This window comes from Cynara cardunculus, assembly GCF_001531365.2.
Source record: "Cynara cardunculus var. scolymus isolate 2C chromosome LG 5, CcrdV1, whole genome shotgun sequence".
Classification (NCBI taxonomy): domain Eukaryota; kingdom Viridiplantae; phylum Streptophyta; class Magnoliopsida; order Asterales; family Asteraceae; genus Cynara; species Cynara cardunculus.
In genome coordinates this window covers 35,846,289-35,867,333 of record NC_037532.1, presented here as the reverse complement: position 1 = coordinate 35,867,333, position 21,045 = coordinate 35,846,289, and the positions used below count along the sequence as shown (strand labels likewise).

Below are 21,045 nucleotides of genomic sequence, written 5' to 3'. Positions count from 1 at the left end.
TACACCCTATACAACCCTCATCTCAACCATTCAATTTTTAATCAATTAATTGTTTCCTAATATAAAGTATTAATCATAATTAATAAACTCTATTCATATTCCATAAATATTCAAATCATAATAAATGAACTCCAATCATTTATATAAATATCTGAATTAATTGGGTTGCAAAGGTTGTACAAATGCACAAGGTTGTAAAACTTGTATTTTTTAAACGTATATATAATGAAATAAATGTATTTTTTTATTTATAAATTAAATTTATTGAAACGAAATAAATAAAACTTGTATGAAGAAACTACCCAAAAAAACAATTAACACTTCAAAATTAGTAAATATACTTTTAAACTATTAATTGTATTTTAAAATTTATTATTATTATTAGGGTTGGGTTCACGTGAGACAAGATTGTTTTCATGAGACACGATTTCTACAATTAAAAACTTCATGACAAAATGTTGTGAAGGTAAAAAAACTGAATCTTCACAGCAAAAACACTGTGAATATTACCTTCGCAGTGTTTTGCTGTGAGGTTTCAAGTGTAAAAATCGTGTCTCACGAAAACAACCTTATCTCGCATGATTCCAAGAGAAGAAGTTGGGCTCTTGTACAAGTAGCTATATTCTTATTAAAGGAGTTATGATTGGACAAGGACATGTGGCCGCCATAGAGATTCTTCTAAGAATCCCCGAAAGAAAATGTGTCAAATGATATCACCACTTAAAAAAATGTCTGTTGTTTCGACTTTTATAATCAGATAATACCACCACTTAAAAAAAATCAGATCAGGTCCCTCTAGAGCAACTTCAACAGATTCTCCAAAAATACAGAATCAAAAAGCAAAATATTCATAGAAAATTTATATCAATCTTCAACAGATTCTCCAAAAATACAGAATCTAAAATCAAAATATTCATAGAAATTTTATATCAATCTTCAACAGATTCTTCATTTTGGAGATTACATATGATGTATATTACTAAAACATTCAATGCCTTTCATTAAGGGAAAATTGTATTAAAAAGTTGCATATTTTAACTTGATTCTTATTTTGAGTAATATACGTTTAAAACTTTCATTTTAATACATAAGATGTAAAGTTTTAAACATTTAAGTACCCAAATAACCAGTTGAAGACTAATTTTAGATTTAAAAAATTATGTCACTAACCACGTTAACAAATAGTACTTAGTTGGATACTACATCACTCGCACGTCAGCATAGCAACAAGTTAATGCTTCAACTGGTTATCTTGGTACTTAATGCTTAAAACTTTATATCTTAGGTACCAACATTACCCAAAACAGAAATCAACTTAAAGTACGTTGTTTTTTCATGCAATTTGTCATTTCATTAAATATTATTTATCTGTATCGTGTATATATATATATATATATATATATATATATATATAGACTTGTGATCATGTGAGACCAAGGGTTTTTCATGAGATCCGTAAGATCAATTCTCAACCTTTGGATTAGGTCTACAATTTGAACATTCATAATCACAAAATTGTCATGAAACTTTTCAATAATCACAAAATTGTCACCGTGCAGTTTTAAACCATTAGATCATTAGCTTATAATATTGATCAATGAACATAAATTGATCGTACGGATCTCACGAAAAATCTTTGGTCTTACATGAACCCAACCCTATATATAGAGACTTGGGATCATGTGAGACCAGCCTGTTTTCGTGAGACCTGTGAGACCAGCATTTTACACGTAAACTTCACAACAAAAATGCTGTGAAGGTGACTTTTTAAAACCTTCACAGTGTTTTTGCTGTGAAGTTTACGTGTAAAATGCTGGTCTCACGGGTCTCACGAAAACAGGCTGGTCTCACGTGAACCCAACCCTATATATATATATATATATATATATATATATATATAATTTCAAGAATTCTTATTGATAATAATAATAATAATAATAATAATAATAATAAATAAATAATCTCTCTAAATTTAAAAAATTTCACCTTCTCTCTTCTGTGTTCTTCCGTTTTAAAGAAAATAAAAATATCTGATTTTAAAAAAGTTAAAAACGGTATAAAAATTCATATTAATCAGAAAACCAAAAAAGGAAAGCAGACAAAAAGTGAATGAAGTTAAGCCAACAAGAGACAAAACACGTATAACTTTCCCACTATATATATATATATATCATCAAAAGATAAGATAATGCTTTCGACATCGCATTATCATATATTTATATTATTTTATTATATAATTAAATAACATTATTTTCAACGGTCATCGTTTTAAATAACTTGTTATGATGTCAAGATTTGGGTTCGTCACTACGTTAACCCCTGTGGTTTTACTCTAGGGCTTGACTTCCGTTGTAACACGTTATTTTGTAAGGTGGGTTTTTTTATTAATATATAATTTGAGCGATAAATGATAATTATGTACGAGACCTAAAACTTTAATAAACATAAAAGCAGAACTTAACGATTAAAAGGCTAAATAGGTAAATACTTACTGTCATTCTTGTTCACAAAGAGTCGAACACGATTTTTTTTTTGAAAATTGAAGAAAGTAGTGAGTTGAGATTTAATCAAGTTTATGTATTTGGTATTAATGATTCTTCTTTCTTTTATGGTTTTATTACTTTATATGAATTTAATTTGATCTGCTTTATTATTCAAAACACTGATATACACAAGTGTGTGTGTGTGTGTTGCGGCATTCAGGCACGTCTTAAAAACGTCATGGTCTTGTCGCAACTCATAAGGCTTGACCTCACTACCACGTCACGTCTCACGTCATTTAGAACCTTGCCAACAATTATGTTATTTTAAAAACTTTTTACGAAAAGTTTTGATCTAACGGTTATGTTAAATTCTCATCTAAAATAAAGAAACACAAAGAGAGAGAGAGAGAGAGAGAGAGAGAGAGAGAGAGAATGGAGAAATCTCTGAACTTGGGAAAAGAGAGAGAATAAATAGCATACCTGGTAGAGATGATAGCATCTCCAACAGCTATGCTATTTTAGAAATTTTGGAGATTTAGGAAAAAGTTTGTTTCAACAGTTATGCTAATTCTCATCTAATACTGAGAAGAAAAAAAGAGAACCGAAATATCTCTAAATGTAGAAGAACAAAAAAGAGAAAATATAGTATATTTGTTGTTTGCAATACTCTTAGTAAGAGGTTGTTTTGACAATTGTTGAATGGTTTGATCTATAATGATTAAGTTGTCAGAATGATTAATAGGCTCTTATGATATAGTGCATAATGAAATATAATTGTTCGGTAATTGCTTACAATGGAATTAGGGCGCTGAATGGTTAAGAGAGACTAATGATACAAAATCATTTAAAGGGTTTTGGAACCATTAAGAGACATAATTTTTTTTTTGTCAAACAAGATTTACCTCTTAATGAAACTATTAAGAAGTAATCAAATCACCCCTTAACTTAAATATTAGAAGCTAAATTCATCTGATAAACAACAAATCCAAAAGTTGTTGGTAAAGTCTACACCCCTCCGTATTTGCATACAATCGTCTGTATCAGATATACAATATTTCATAATGTATGTAGCATATGTTTTATTTGATAAGGGTTGATTCAGATAAAATCGTTAAATATCATGAGAAGGTAAAAAAAAATGGAGGTTAAGAAAATATTCATATGTGAATCATTGAAAAAACCCAGAAAAAAATAAATTTAAAGATGCATATGTGAACCGACATTACAAATTATTCATATAGGTTCACATATGCAACTTCAACTAAAAAATTTCAATGATTCACATGTGAATATTTCATTTAATCTCATATTATTATCTTATCACGATATTTAACCTTCTTATTTAAACTTTCACTGTTTAATAAAATAACAGTTTCCTAAGATTCAATATCTATCATAAATTGGCAAGATTTACACCAATTATTTGATGATTGACCAAGAATTGGAAGTTGACCTTATCACCAATTTATGGTTTATGTCAAAATATACACATTTCCTTATCCTCATAATCCACAATCCCAATCAACCATTATCAATCACCAACTATATCAATTGTCAAATGCTATTAATTGGGATACTTTTTAAACTGTTGTTTTAGTGTTCAGACAGTATATGATAGAAGAGAATAGAACAGAATTTGTATTATAACATTGACAGAGACCAAAAAAATAAAATGATACATTGAAATCGAGATATATCTTGCTACATTGCGCGGGTACCGTTTTAATTAAAATAAAAATTAACATTTTTTAATTAATAAAATATCAAACAAGAAATGGTGGATTACCAACATTTTATCTTCCTATTGTCTTTGAAATAATATTAACCCAACAAACTATGAGAAATATCTACAAGATTTTCGTCTTTTCTGGTATCGTAAAATTGGTCATTGATCTGATAATATAGAAATATATGAACGGAATACCAGTATTCTCTCTCTCCTTATTACCGTACGCCTACAGATTTTCACGACAACTCCACAAAATTTTTCCTTGATGTTAGTTATTTTACGTTAATAACTGCCATCACACGATTTCCCTTTTGTTTTGGGATGTCGTACCATAAATTGAACGACATCTCTTCATTTGATTGAGCCCCCCAGCCATCACCCAATATTTTATTAATCAACACAGTTGTAGGGTTTGCTAGCCGGTTTAATAAAAGTCTGATCTTGACAACAAGATCCGACTACAACCCGACCTGACTAGCTAATCCAACTATTTATCTGTTCTATTTAATATTTATAGGTAATTAAAGATGGAGATGGCTAAATTCAAGTCGGTGTTGGTCGTATGTTTCATTTTTGCGACAATTATCGTGGCCGATTCCAAGTGAGTCTTTAAATTCTACTTGTTTTGTTTCGTTGTAATCGATAGAAACTAAATCAAGATACACGGGTATCATATACTGTGTAAAAGTTAGAATGTGCATTTAAATATGATATGAACGTTACAGTCTTCGTCTTCACACATTCATAACGTCATATAAAACAAGAGTATAGACGTAGGGGGGGGGGGGTCGGAAATGTTCAAATAAGAAAGACAAATATGTTAAGAAAATAAGAATAAGGAGCCGTTTACCAAATGTTTGTCCGGGTAGTGCTCACCAGCAAAATTCAACACTGTCACTTATTTACCGGGTAAGATTTTAGTTCACCAAAAAGGTAACCTATGCAACATTTCACCCGGTGAGCGCTAACCATGGTAAGAACCATCGTCCTTATTTACCAGATAAGACTCTTAGTTCTTGTCTTCGATCTTACCGGACAATATTATTGGTCCTTGCCATATGCATTTGGTAAGGTAATGTGACTTAGTAAACACTCACACGGGTAAGCGTTTGGTAAATAGCCCCTAAATTATTCATATGTGAATTATTGGTACATCTGAAGATATATTCACTTGAATATGCATATGTGAACTCATGTTTGATTGCATCTCCCTTTTACCAAATTATTCACATATGAAGATGCATATGTAAACACACTGTTTTCTTTAACCAATGTACACACACATAGAGAGCAACGTTTAGACGAAAACTCTAAAATATAAAAACGTGAACCCTCATAAACTATTAAATTAATTGATTCAAGAGATGCGATCATGATGTTTACGACTTCAATATGGGTTTTAATGTCATAGGAGACCAGAGACCACGATACCGCTAGGCCAAAAACCCTTTGAGATGAGTTTTAATCTTTCAAAGCATCTCTATCCCATATAAACCTGAGAACCATTATAAAGATATTTTACGTAAGAATCCTTACAGATATGCGTGTTGATTTTTCTCCAACCGGCCAGTAAAACTTTATGTTTGCCGGCCAAAACCCTCCATCCGACCGGTAAAAAACAACAAGCAAAAACGCTAAAACACCAAATATGGCGTGTACTTTTTCACCTCCGACAAATCTTTGTGCGAGGAGGGTTTCGCAAGGGAGGAATTTTACAGTGTTGTTGGAGGGGTTTTTAGTTTTAGTATCAAAAGGCTCACAATTTAGTGCTTTTGAAGGTCAGGAGCTGTTTGGCAGTTGTTGAATGGTTTTATGCAGAATCATTAAGTGGTAAAGAATGATTAAGAGACTCTCATGATGTTGTACGAAATGAAATATATTTGGTTGGTGATTATTTACAATGAAATTAGGGTTTTTAATTGGTAAGGGAGGCTTATATACAAAATCATTCAGAGGGTTTTAGAACCATTAAGAGACAAATTTTTTTTTACCAAACAAGATTCACCTCTTAACGATTCAGAGATTGCCTTTTAATGAAACCATTAAGAGGTAAACAAACAAGCCCTCAGTGGGTGATGAAATTGGTCTAAAGACGGACTATTTTAGAAAGATTGGTCTAAAATGTGACTGAAAAGTGAATTTGATTTATGATAAATTTCCTTAAAAAGAAAAAATTGTATATGGAGTATGATTTAAAAGTTTGATTTTGTGTGTTTCAGTCATACCATCAACAGCAGGAGGGGGCTGAGGAAGAAACACGAAGGGCCGTGCGTCGCCCATAACCGTATCGACAAATGCTGGCGATGCGACCCGAAATGGGCAGATAACCGCCAAAAGATCGCCGAATGCGTTGAAGGCTTCGGTCACAACACCACCGGTGGAAAAGCCGGAAAAATCTACATCGTCACCGACCCATCGGACAAAGACATGGTAAACCCGACTCCGGGAACCCTCCGCCATGCCGTCCTCCTCCCCGAACCCGTTTGGATCATTTTCAACTCCCATATGCACATCAAACTCATGGAGGAACTCATTTTCGCTAGCGATAAAACCATCGACGGCCGTGGTCAAGAAGTCCACATCACCGGCGGTGCCGGATTCATGTTGCAGTTCATTCATAACGTCATTATCCTCGATATTCATATGTACGATATTGTGCCGGGGAAGGGTGGAAATATCAGATCGGCAGCTGATCATGTCGGAATACGAGGAGCAAGCGACGGAGATGCCATTAGCATATTTGGTAGCACTGATATTTGGGTCGACCATTGCTCGTTCGCCGGCACATTCGATGGACTTATCGATATCGTCGCCCGATCCACCAATATCACCATTTCTAATTGCCATTTCGTCAGACACGATAAGGTAATCATTCAAATGAAAGGGAAATTGACCAATACGGACTATTTTTGTCAATTTCCCAACAAATTCCCCAAATTCAGATGTAGATCCCCAATTTTCATGGATTCACGAAATCAATTCTGATTTCTGGTTGTATTATTTGAATCAGGCGTTGCTATTTGGTGCAAGTGATGTTCAACCAGATGATAACATGTTCGTCACACTCGCATACAACCATTTCGGAAAAGGACTTACACAGCGATTACCGGCGGTGCGATGGGGATTCGTTCACGTCGTCAACAACGATTACACACAGTGGAAGAGCTACGCGATCGGAGGTGCCAAGGGCGCCACCATCATCAGCCAGGGCAACCGATTCGTCGCAGAAGACGGTGCTGCCAAGGAAATAACCTACAGAAAGCAAGCACCAGAAGAAGAATGGTCGAAATGGACATGGAGATCGGAAGGAGATCTGATGCAAAACGGAGCTTTCTTTGTTAATTCAGGAGATCCTAATTGGGCTGCATCATATAAAGGTTATCCATTGCTTCCGGCGGAACCAGCTGAGAATGTCGCGCTTCTAACAAAAGTTGCCGGTGCTGCTCTTGGATGCAAAGTAGGACAACCGTGCTAAAGCTTTTCGAGCTGCTGCTGCTGCCATGGCGGACGGAAGATTTCAGGATGGGTTTGATTTTAGGACGTAGATGTATGTACGTTGTTTTGTTTGAATTTATTCCAACTAAATGTGTATTATTTCATACGTTTTTTAAATATTAAATTATTTTGATAAGTTCATTAAATATTTTGGTTAGAGTAAATTACCATTTCGTCCTTTAAACGAAATAATTACAAATATTATCGTTATCGTTTCAGTTTTGTTATGTATACCCGTTTGGCGATTATCACACGTTTAACACGATTTCGGTGTGATAATCGATTGTTTCGGCTAGGGTTAGAGTGTCAGCTCGATTCCTCGACTACATTCGGATATAAAAATCGTGAGATTCTGAAACATAATCGAATCAATCAGATCGCGGGTTTAGCACAGTTAACATATCGAACTAGGGACGAAAACTTAATTTTTGTATTACGCAGGGACGGAATCTGTAATTTACTCTATGATTAAGGCCAAACGATAATTTTTACTAAAAAAACATTGGCATCTCTAGAAAACTGAGGATGATTATCACTGTGCCATTTTGATAATCGATGATCTTACTCAGTAAGTAAGGACGGTGACTCTTACAGGATAAGAAACGTCTATACTACACTATTCTGATGACCAAGAATCTTACCCGATAAACGCTTATCCAATTCATGTTAAATAAACGACCTTTAAGTCTGCTTAAGATTTATTTAATTTTCAGATAAATTGCTACCAAATTGAAAAGATTTGAAAGCTTGTTATACAAAGGAAGGGTTAAATGCATGAAATAACAACTTACTTTCATAATTTTTCTTATTATAGCATTATACTTTTGTTTTTCTTTATTACAGCAATGTACTTTTAAATTATTTTTTATTAAGGCATCGTACTTAAAAAAATCTACCCACTATAGCAATGGGTAACCTATTATCTTTTAAACCGGTTAACCCTTTGACTTTTTTTGCTTGTGTGACTTTAATGAGGTGATGTGGATGACACATCATTTTGATGACTTAACTAAAATAAAATTAAAAACATTTTCAAATTATTATTAGTGATTTTCATTTCTCATTGCTATAGTCTAAAAAACATTTTTTTTTGACTTTTTCTTATTAAGTTGCATGTAAATAAATATTCTTAGAGTAAAATAATTATTAAATAAATATGAAACATTATTTTCGAGATATATCATGTTTGTAAAAAAAGTAACTCTTCTTATTTTATGTTGTTCAAATAAATACATATATTTTAAAGTTCTATCTAAAATATTAACAAAATAAATTGTGTTCTACTTTTGTAAATATTTTTATATTAATAAATAATTCAAAAAAATTTAATTAATTTAATATATATTTATACGTCAAGTAAAAGTTTTTGAACAAATATAATATATTTTTTAAAAGATAATATTTTTGGGTAAAAAAAACAATGCTTATTTTTATTTTTTCAAAAAACACTTGTTTTTAAAAAATATTAGCGAGATAAGTTGTATTTTACTAGTTTTATTGATATTGGTATATTAATGGATAACTTAGAATTTTTTTAATTCATTTAATATATTTATTAAATAACATGTACAATATTTAAATACTAAAATTAAAAATATAATGTTTAATAATAACCAGTAGATATTATAATGAAATAATTTTGAAAGTACAATGATGTAGTAAGAAAGTCACATTACTATAGTATATGTGGATAGCCTATGTAGACAATGATGTAGCATAGAAACCTGATATAATGAGTAAATTTAAGTCAAAAGGTTACTCAATGCTATAATGGGTAAATTTGTCAAAGTACAATGTCATAATAAAAAATAGTTTGAAAGTACATTGTTGTAATAAGAAAAACTGAAAGTACAATGCTATAATAATTTTTTTTATAAAAATAGATTGTTATTTTGTGCATTTTGCCCTACAAAAGAATGATTAAAATTGTACCAAATAGATGTGCACAAAGAAGCCCAAAGCCTGGCCCATGCTCAAATTAAGCCCAGCCCAAAAAAATCCAGCCTAATAAGACTAAACTCCGGTTCACGCCATGTCTAAAGTCTGATCAGACCGAAATTTTGAGGACGGGTCATCTAAAAAAACACGATTCAACCTTTTTTCAACCCTAAAGTGAAAAAATCTCATACCTTTTTTCTGCTCACTGAAAACGAGCTTGGGAGACATGAGCCCAGACACGAAAAAGCTCGAGTTTTGTACATCTCTAGCACCAAATTGTAAGAGAAAGGTAGTGGTGGCAGCAATGCAGTTTATGGTGGTCGTTGTTTGAAAAGTAGACTAAATGTACCCAATATATTGCTAAATACACCTCATATTTACTACTTTCCTCTTCACACATATCAACATCAAAACTTAGAGCATCTCCGACGATCATGCCAAAAATAGAAATTTTAGAAATTTAGGATATATTTTTGCACCAACAGTTGTGCTATAACATATAGAGAAGAAGAAGAATAAAAGATGGTAGAAATCTCCAAATTCGGTTACATTGAAATTAGGGTCTTGTTTGTTTTTTGAAAAAAAAGCTTTTATTAGTCTCTTACGTCTGATTCGTTAAGAGATATGGTCATTCAGACTGTTCGTTTTTCTAAATTTTCTGAGACACTTGTATCTTATTATCCTCTTATCTGGTAAGAGATAAACCAACCTCTTATTTGCCTCTTGTTGTTTTTGAAACTTTTAGCAACGACGTTTCTTAATCAATCATTTCTCTCAATTGATCATTACCAAATCAATCCTCACATATCTCAATTGATGTTTTTTACTAAGATTTGAATGTGTCAAATACCATTAATGGCAATATTTTCATTTAAATGAATGCCAATTATATAATTTAAAATACAAATTTCGTAATGATAATGAATAAATATGTTGAAATTATATAAATTTATCTATAAATTCAACATTATAATTTTCTAATCAGTAAAATAGACGATTTAAACAAATTCAAACAGTAATCAATTTACAAAAACAAACAGTCTTTTCGATTCAGATTTCAGACTTCAGCACCACCTCTTATTAATCAGAAGTGAAATAAGACTAATTGCGATTCTAACATAAACATTGGAGCATATACAACACTCTGACCATTATTTGAGAGAAAGAAATCATACAAATGGCTTATAACATTATCCTCTTAACAAATTGAAAGCTCACCTTGAGAGAAGCAGCAGTTTATAACTACACACAACTTTTTTGACCAACAAAAATCAACACTTATTTTGCGAACCAGTTTGCAGCATTCTGGAGGAAAGGAATGAAATGAAATGATCGAATATTATATAATACATAAAATGTTGCCAAATTAAAATATGAAAACGACGCTGTCATGAACCCGGGATTTCTGGTTCTGAGCAACGCATTCCGATATCCACATCAAGTTTCTGATCTCCTGCTCTCGGAGTCGCATGTATGCGAAGAACACGCCGTAGTGAAACTGCACATCCACGCAAGTTTTCAGTAATTCAACCAAATGAAACTAACGGGATCACCTGATTTTCTATAATTTCTTCGGAAATGGAGAAGTGAAAGTTGAAATCTTAGAAAATAAATTAGATTCAACTATTTAAAAGTTTTTCTATTTTGAAGATTTTAACATATTATATTATTTAATATTAGGGTTTGACTACATATTCGTTGACTATTTATGAGGTGCACCTAGGCCCACAACACGGCTCAACCAAGGTGCAACGCCTTAGTGAGCTTCTTGAGTACCCAAGAACTTGAGCCTTAGAGCCTAGGCTCGCTTTTAAGAACTATGAGCATCTCCATCAGCTTCTCCAAAAACGTCTTTAAAATGGAGTCAAAAATCAAAATCTTCAAAAAAAATTGCATTCAATTCCAATAAGTTCTTCGTTTTAGATATTACAACATTAAATACATTACTTCTTCTGTCCCAAAATAAGTGTTCACAATTGAAATGACACACAGTTTTAGGCATGCATAATTACTATACTTTTTTGTTAACCAAATGACATCTTTACCCTTATTTCATCTCTCTCTTCACAACTCCTAAATATTTGTGCATTAATTAAGGGTAAATTTGAGAATTTGGTTGCTTGCTTTTGAAAGTGGACACTTATTTTGGGACAAATAGAAATATAGACATTTATTTTGGGACGGAGGAAGTATTAAAATAATAAATACATGTAATAATATATTATTTCTCCCTCCTAGACATTTAGTTTCAAAGACTTGGTGGGAATAATAAAATATCATTTTTCACACCTAAACAATCATTTTCAGGGAGTTCTCCATATTTCAATTTTGGAAAGGTTTTGGAGAATCTGTTGGAGCAAAAAAGACCCCAAAATCTATGTTTTGGAGAATCTGTTGGAGATGCTCTTATTTCTCTTCGACTTTCAATTTTGAAAAGTTCTCCTCCCCCCTTTCTCCATTTTGGTGAATTTGGTGGAGCAAAGAAAATGATTAAAATCTCCAAGTCTTCATTTTCTCTATTTTGGAGAATCTGTTGGAGATGCTCTAATTGGTAGGTAGGGTATGGGAGTAGAATGGATCGAAGGCAGACTTTGCCTCTAACCCAAGGGGTAGAGAGTGTTCAGGAATTCAACTACGGTATGCTTTTTTGTATAAGTAATTGAAGATTTGTCTTTCACCAAAAACCGATTACGAAATATAGTAATTGTAGTTACGGGATTTAATAAAAGACGATTTGCAAGCACAAACCTGCTGCTCGAAAGATAAGCAGAGTCGCTTCACCTCCTCTTCATAGAATGCCTTATCGAGCATCTGGCTCTCTCCATAGGATAATTTGGAGAATATTGGCTGGTAAGGAGGGTATTTCTCCATCACACCACGCACCTACATTAGTGGTTTAAGAGACACATAAACTCGTTGAGAACGATAACCTTAGAGCCGAGAAAGCAATTTCCTTTTCAATCCTTCTAGGAGGATGAGAGAGAGTAATCAAAACAAAGATACACGGTATATCCGACTCTAAAGTGGGGTCTATAAAGGTAGGATATATACAGACCTTTCATCAGGAACGGATCTAGTGTATTGGATACGGTGGCACGGGTCACCGCTTCGTTCCTCCCTCATAGTGTAAAAAATTACAGTACACGATCGTAAAAAGTGCTACCGTATCAATTTGTTGTGTGCCACTGTATATATTTTGAAACTACAGTGAGGACACAAGTTTCCTTAGTAGAGTTGGTTTGCAAGACTTTTCTTCCACCCCCACCCGAGTTCGAATCCCATTAACGTCATTTTTTTTAGTTTTTAGCTTTTAATTTCAGATATATTATGTTTCTTAAAAGAATTGCAATAAAGGACTTGAACACAGGACCAACATATGAAAAGCAATGAGCTAACCAACACACCAATGATGTATTTGTAAAAAATATCCCTATATTTTTTTTCTTATAGTCAAATGGTGCCACCACTTGAAAACATTTCTAGGTCCGTCTCTGCCTTTCCTCTATCCGAAAGGGTAGAGAGGCTGTTTATGTGAAGACCACCAGCTTAGGAAAAAGCTTTGTAGAGACGAGATTTGTCCAAAAAGATTATAAAAAAGAGAGTAATAAATATTCACTCTTCTTTTTCTTCTTTTTCTTCTTTTAACGTATAAATAGGAATGAAGAAGACATACCTGATCTATGTCCTCACAAACAGCAAGTTCCTCGTGGCCATAGGGGTAACTATTTCAAGCCAAAAAAGAAACAAAATTAATAAGGAAACGTAGAAAAAACTCCGATTAGCGCACCCCTGCAGAGTTCCATTCACTTACAGTAAACCAAAACTAGAATACAACTTCCTACGATCATCTCGAGTAAGCTCCGTTCCAATGCTGCATATACAAACCACAATGACAAGAGACTAATAAGTTAAAATCAACGTGTTTGGTATGCAGACCGACTGAAAAGGGCAGGACTTGATGGGACACGGGGACAGGACGGGACTGGATAAGCGAGAGTGAGGTAGACAGGTGAAAGAATTGTGGAAGGTTTTAGAGTTTTAATTTGACATGGGTAATTTAGTAATTTATCAATCTTGTCTCATCTTCCAGAGTTTTGTTCCACCTATTTTGTCCCACTCAGGTCTTGTCCTGTCCCATTCTAATGTTGCGCCAAACATGAGACAAGTTTTTTTATCGTCATACCCCATGTACCAAAAGCACCAATATATAGGAACAGGTTGTAAGATAGTTGCAGCACCTGTTTATAGTGATATTAACAGCTCTCCTGTCGGCCTCAAATGCTAGAAGATCAGACATGATTTCAGCTGTTGCACCGCCTAATTTCTATATGTAAATTCATGTTAATAAAAGATATAGAGGAAACATGTTTGCAGATTCCAACAATAGACGAAGGATAGTGTGAGAATTGGAGTTAAGGTGAAAAGCGTAAGAAGGGATCAGGATCCTTGATCACTTTTAATCTCACCCCCACCCCATGAATTGTGCTTATCACGAGAATTGATCTGGTGCACCACATTAGTGTTAATCTTCAATTAGGATTGATCCAAGGGTGGAGATCCCTTCTTACCCTTCTCACCATAACTTTCATACTGGAACCCAACCCTTCCACAATAACCATCAAATGCTTACCTGGCAAAACCGGTAGAAATCCTCAAGATATGCCTTGTAAAGAGTATTTCTCATAATCTCAATGTTCATATCATCCAAATCCTACAGATAACACGAATTGGCTTTTAGAATAAAAGATGAGGCAATAACCAAACAATACCAGCATGCAAATTAATGAAATCTGACTAAACAGTATGGGCCAGAACAGATAAATAGCTACTTCTATGTTGCTGCCTGTAATTACAAACTTACAATCATCAGAAAGCTGTTTGTTGGATGTTAGGAGAAAAAACTCAATGTCAAATATTTACAGCTATGCTAAAAAGTTTGATTTCCAATAGCATGAAGACTTACAATCTACAAATTAAATGCATAAACAACAAAGATGACCGTGTCTTCAGCCTATTCTACTTGCTTTGATGATTAAAAACAAGGTAGGAAGAAATTAAAGTTACAAAAAAAAAAAAAAAAAAAAAAAAAAAAAAACAGGCACTTCATTGCAAAGCCCTACATTACTAAAAGAATTGAGTAAGATGCTCTACCGGGTAAGTAAGCCTTTCCACTCTTACCAGGGCAACATCTCGGTCAGCAACATTTGTTGATCAGAAGACGATGGTAAACAACATTATCTCTTACCGGTAAGCACTACTTACATGGTAAGAGGCTATAAGTACTTAGTAAACATCCCCTAATGCTAAAGAAGCATATACCTCTGACGTGATGCACTCGGAGAAGTAAGGAGCAAGTGGTGTGTCCACGAGCACCAGTCTATAAAGCTCACGCATATTCTGAGCAACTGCCAGGGTAGCAATACTGAAGAAACAAACAGAGAAATGTTACCTTGTTATCAATTGCAGCACAAGTCGGACAAAGTTTTGAGAGAAATTACCTATCAAACATTCCCAAAGGGTGGCATTTCTCTAGCAGTTCCTGAACATCTCTCTCATGCAAGGTTCCAGTAACAATCAGGACCACATTGTCAATCATGTGACCGTATCTGAGAAGCCAGCAAAAATTGTAGGCCCAGTCAATTTACTTGATCAATTTTCTTTCCTGTTCTTGCTGTTTAAGAATTAATGTTGAATAGACAAAATGGAAACTGAAAGCCTCTCATTCCTGATTCCTCAATAGTACATGTGACCACTCTGTTCCTGACTTGTGAATAAAGGGAGTAGAGATGACTTTTCTCATAGCTCTACTGCTATTTAAACAGCGGGTAAATTATTGTTCACCAAATACATATTATATATATATATATATATATTGATATCCTGGGCTGTTCGTAAGCAACTCTGAGTTAAGGAAGAGAATGGGATTTACCACCCATCAACCACCACCCCTCTTTTTCTCCCTGCCTAGAAATGGTGCCACAATTTCATACTATATCTGAATGGTGTCTCTTTGAGTAAATGTGTATTCATAGGACAATATGTTCTTGTTGAGTTTCCATGATTTTGAGAAATTTTCTGTAAACCAGAAGACAATTTGAAAAGGAAGTAATTTTCAGCCAGAATGCATTTTGAAAAGAAAGTATTTTTGGGTTTCCATAGATAAATTCTGTTTAATTTTCATTTAAAAATCTTTAATTACAAGTCAAAAGGCAACTATGTTTCAGTCTTTACAAACCTTGGTGGGTCCTGAACACGGTTTCACCTCAAAGCCAGCTGCTAGAAGCTCTTGCTAAACAGAGGTGAATTTGAAAGCAATTTGAAAAGAAAGTAGGAAATGCAACAAATATAAAGTGCATGCAATTACTGTACATCTCGCTGAAAATCAAATTCATGGGTAACAAAGGAAAGGACAGGGAAAGTTTCTGAGTAATGTCAATGCCAAGATCTTCACCATTCACACGACACCTAGACCAAGTGGTCCACCCAGCTGAAATTACGTACCATTCAATGACCTTAAATTACAATCAAGGCGGCTACCACAAACTCAGCAGACAATTTGGGCCCAATAAGCACCCCTATCATGATAAAAAATGGAGATGAAAATGCAATAATACTTGTAACATACAGATTATAGCAAAACGGCATCTTTAGAAGGACAAAATAATCTACGCATATATCACAGTTATAGATAAGTGCATCTTTAGAAAGATAAAAAACTCTACATACGTTATATACTCTAAGAAGGTTGACATAGGCTCAGTGGCTTGGCATAGCATGTGCTTATACTCATCAACCAACTTAAGGGTGCATTTCTCTACAATTGTAGTTGTATGCAACGGTGAAGGCTCTGCAAGAAAAATCACCACAAACAAGATCAGTAAAGGGCAAACCAAGAATTTGCCATCCTAAATCAGTCCAAAGGGAGAAATCTAGACATTCATGCAAATTACATCTACTTAAAATATAAAAACCAAATGATGCTCCTTCCAGCTTTATCCCAAACTAATTGGGCCACATGTTCTTCTTATACTTTTTTAAACAAAACTAACATCTTATTTTTCTAAAAAATCTTATTCTCGTATGTTGAATGAAGTTCGAAAACAACTCCACATTTTGATTTAACCATCATCACTTTTTTGAAAACCAAATTAGACTTTCAAAACATAGTTCCTACATCACTCCACACATGATAAAATGTCAAGTAAAATCTATTCAAACGGAACAATGAGAGATATTTGGTGATGAATATTTATCTTTATGACTTCCTTTATATTCATATTTTAAACAAAAAGTTGATTCATGTCAAGAAAGAAACATACTGAAGGGGTATCCATCTAGACTCTCCTGCAATTTCGCAACCTGGTCCAAAAGATCAACCATCGACACAGAATCGTGGTAGAGCAAGCTGTACCAGTTCCTTTATAACTAAGCATTTAATTTAGCACAGCAACTTCACTCTCTACCAAACTACAGTTAACAGTGATCTGATCTGCGTTCTTAGCACAAACTAAGCTCACAGACAAATCAAATTATTACGAATGGTATAAAATTGATCACAGTTGCATTAACCCAATAACTGATCTATCCAAGTACAGTGAGAGGCAACTTCTTCACTAAATCACTGAAAAAATCCACTAAGCCACTCAAATCAATCCCAAAACGAATCAACACAACATGTGAAATCCATAAATAAACGAAGTAATCTATATACCGTTTTGAAGATAAGGCCCGTATTCGGTGGCAGATAGATGCATCTTGATGTCATCAAGGGTTTCACACTGACAAAGATTGTTGTAATCCGCAGCGGTCAACAAACCAGATCTGTGGCCTCTGACGATCGCTTCGAGGTAACCACCATGAATGTTGAAGGTCATAGCTTCGAATCCGTACATCTTGATTGATTGAAAGTGATCTAAATATGAAGAATCAAATTCAATTCAATTCAATTCGATTCGATTATAATCCCCCTTCGACGAACCCTAACAATGGAAGATGGAGAAGATTGAATTGCGAGGTTGAGAAGGAAGTGGATATTGTGAGATGGATATTTTTGTTTTCGGGTCAAATCAAGATTCAGATGCTTGGTAGGTGTTTGATTACGTGGTTTATATAATTGGGCCTTACCCATATGCATTACGGGTCGGATTCGGGTGGGTTATTGGTATCTTCATCCCGAAATCGATAACAAAAACCATCCCGTAACCACCCTAGTTCTAGTCGGGGATCTTATCGGGTATTCCTAGTTGGGCCCTTCGTTTCCCTAATCTTCATTGGAGGGAACCCGTTAAGGATATAGATCCTCGTTCACCGTTTGTTATATCTGAACGCAAAAGCGACACGAAAAAAATTACAGTATGTTAAATTTCACAACTAAAAGTAAATTATAAATTTCTTTTAGACATACAAGTCTAAGATGACGTTTGTTTTCAAGATGTGTTGAAGTCTAAAATCTCATCTCGCTTATGACTTATAGGAGGTGATGTTGAAGTTTGAAATCTGAATCAATAATACTGTTTATTTTTTTAAAATTGAAAAACACTTGAAATATGAAATCCGATAAGTGTAATAAAAATCCATATATCATAACAGTGTCTTTTTACCAGGACTGCATATTTGTCCAAACATTGTCAGCATTTTCTAGCTTATTGCACCCCTCAAAGCTCCACATATTTTCAATTAGCAGCAGTAGTAGTAGCAGCAGTAGCACAATGCAGCGAGATGCATCTCGATTTTAATGTTTCGTTTTTTTGTCTCTATCGATGTTATAATACATTTTTACGTGGTTTTAAGAAAGCGATACTGTTTCCATTTTTGAATAAAACATAAATAGAAGATATATCATACAAATTTGAAAAAAATATTGATATTATTAACTATTTAAATTTTTTTTAGTATTTTTTTAATTTTTATTTAATAATATAATTTTTTATAAAATAATAATTAAATATTTTGTTAAAACTCAATGATTATCTTAATTTTATTTTAGATTTTTTATATCTAAAATGAGATGTTTATCCTCTATTTGATTATGTTTATCTGCTAATTGTCACACGAATTCAAACATGAATCTTTAATAAGTTATACTTACACACAAATTACTTGTAATCTTGAATTTTAAATAATATACATAAATAAACAGTACTTCATGCATAAAAAATAGTTTTAAGAGTTTTTGTTAAACGTTTTATAATATAGTATAGATGTTTTGAGCAAAGTATAAATTTAGTACATGCGGGTTGTCGAAAATAACATTTTTCGTCTCTTTAGTTTCTAAACATTTTGACAAATAAGAATAATGTTCCGAAAGGACATAACAAAACTGTTAAAATGACCATATTGTCCATGTTTTAAATAATCTTATTATAAAAAAATAAAATCCAGTCTCAAGTACAAATATATATGCATGAGGTACATCTATCAATGCGACGACGTTCTGGTTGAGAAAAACATGACGAATTAACGATAGAAATGAATACAATCAGTGGCTCACATGTGACGCCAAGTCGAAGCTTCGACGGTTCGTCCTCTTGTGTTCAAGAGTTCTGGGTTTTGAAGGGCGACCACCGGACGGCAGACATCACCACCGTCACCGACGGCTGATCATCTTCCGATTCACTTCAATCACCGCTTTTCCGGCAGCTAAACTTTCCAGGCAACAATGATTTTCAATCCTTTTTCAACTATCCATCTAATCATCACGCGACTATAATAAATCAACGGAGCCCTAGAATCGATTGATGTCTTATTTTATTGCTTAAAAACCTCTTACCTTCTTATGTTGTTTTGTAGATCTAGGGTTCAAAGACAAATAGTTTATCAATGGCACTTGGTTTTTTTCTTTGTTTTGTTTAATGACAGTCTGGCGATGAACTAGAATACTAGATAGATGATTAGTAGATTGAATTCCGAAGTGTATTGTTGTTTATAATAGGCGGCAAGGATGTCGACGCCGGCGAGGAAGAGGTTAATGAGGGATTTTAAGAGGTTGCAGCAGGATCCTCCGGCTGGAATCAGTGGTGCACCTTATGATAACAATATTATGCTCTGGAATGCCGTCATATTTGGGTAAGTGTGAATTAATGGTGGTTTGTCTGTGCTCGATAGTGTGAAATGATGTTTTCTTCTCCAGGTTAGATGAATTTTTTGTTGTATATACAGTCTTGTCCCACATGGAAAGTAAAGTGGAATCATACTTGTATTTTGAGCTCTATACATATCACTTGTCCCACATAGGAAGAGTGGTATAATCTTCTGTTTATAAGCTCTAAACATCTTATTGGATTGTTTAAGGGATTAGATGAGCTAAGGAAGATTTAGCCTTGTGTGAACTTTACACATATATATCAAACAGTCAAAAGATAGCAAACAAACCTATATACGTGTGTTCTCGCATCATTTTAATTAATCTCTCTTAATCCTCTCCTTTTTTCTTCATACATATTTCTGCAGAAATGATTCATTGAAGATATGTTTTGCTGTTGAACATATGTAATTAATTAGGTAATCCCAGGGTGTATTAGACTTAACCCGAACAACCTTGACAGTGGGGGTCAATAATATCCTAAGGACAGTGTTTAATCACGTCTTAATCATTGTTTTGCTGCACTTTTTCTCATTCTATAACTCTATTTTCTGACATTTTTCTTACTGATTAGCTTTATTTGCATTGCAGGCCGGATGACACCCCTTGGGATGGAGGTGTGTGACTCGCCTCTGACTATTATTTTGTTCATGTCTTGTTCTGATACAAACATGTGTATTTGGGTAGTAAGATTTGGAATTGAAATCTTTGTTGAAAATATAACACCAGAAAAAAAATTAGTAGTACATAGAACTATAGAAGATGAAACTCAATGGATTTGTATTCCTTTCTGTCAGCACATGGATTAAAAACCTACCAATCCTGATTCCTATACGAACTTAGGGGCATAATGTATTCTGGTGGTGGGGTGGGCACTGGAAGGGTTTAGGCCATGTTTGGCAACTGTAAGCCAACTTATTTTCGAAGCTTATTGAAAAAGTCCCATTTGGTAAGCCATAAAGTAGCTTATAAGATAGGTTATTGAATTAGCCTTTCAATAATCTCCAAGGGCTTTTTTTCAATTATGCCCCAATATGTTTTCAATTAATTTTTCAACATGTCCTTTTTAGTCAATTTACGTAGTCATCTAGCTTAGCACTTAGTTTTTGCCAAACGTGACTAGTTTATCGGCTAACAACTAGCGTATTAGACAATAGTTGGTTTATCAGCTAATTTGCAAAACTTAGCCTTACCGATCCCCCCTTTTTCCTAAAGCACATTTACATTTATGATTCTTGAAAAACTGATGTGTACCGAAGCCAACGTTACAAAGGGGACCTTATGCTAAATTAATTAAGTTATTTCCTATTCTTTCAGTT

The 21,045-nt window shown here is 33.8% G+C and overlaps 3 protein-coding genes across 3 annotated transcripts in view; 2 read left to right on the top strand and 1 right to left on the bottom strand.

Annotated features, from left to right (window-relative positions):
- The first annotated feature begins 4,739 nt into the window (after positions 1 to 4,739).
- Positions 4,740 to 7,807, top strand: LOC112513054 (pectate lyase-like). Its single transcript, XM_025119176.1, has 3 exons — positions 4,740 to 4,813; positions 6,432 to 7,077; positions 7,223 to 7,807. Exons 1-3 carry the CDS (start codon positions 4,740 to 4,742, stop codon positions 7,685 to 7,687), a joined length of 1,185 nt encoding a protein of 394 aa, XP_024974944.1. The 3' UTR covers positions 7,688 to 7,807.
- Positions 7,808 to 10,778: 2,971 nt separating this feature from the next.
- On the bottom strand, positions 10,779 to 17,717 carry LOC112512370 (V-type proton ATPase subunit d2). Its single transcript, XM_025118291.1, has 10 exons — positions 17,357 to 17,717; positions 16,372 to 16,492; positions 15,144 to 15,251; positions 14,965 to 15,067; positions 14,276 to 14,356; positions 13,884 to 13,969; positions 13,457 to 13,516; positions 13,319 to 13,367; positions 12,394 to 12,528; positions 10,779 to 11,143 (listed from the first exon to the last, which is right to left on the bottom strand). Exons 1-10 carry the CDS (start codon positions 17,535 to 17,537, stop codon positions 11,012 to 11,014), a joined length of 1,056 nt encoding a protein of 351 aa, XP_024974059.1. The 5' UTR covers positions 17,538 to 17,717; the 3' UTR covers positions 10,779 to 11,011.
- A 1,418-nt stretch (positions 17,718 to 19,135) lies between these two features.
- Positions 19,136 to 21,045, top strand: part of LOC112513200 (ubiquitin-conjugating enzyme E2 2) — a 15,275-nt gene continuing 13,365 nt past the window's right edge. The window contains exons 1-3 of the mRNA XM_025119382.1: positions 19,136 to 19,297; positions 19,577 to 19,710; positions 20,318 to 20,343. Coding sequence (XP_024975150.1) covers positions 19,586 to 19,710; positions 20,318 to 20,343 — 151 coding nt within the window. The 5' untranslated portion in view covers positions 19,136 to 19,297; positions 19,577 to 19,585. The remainder of the gene's footprint in view (positions 19,298 to 19,576; positions 19,711 to 20,317; positions 20,344 to 21,045) is intronic.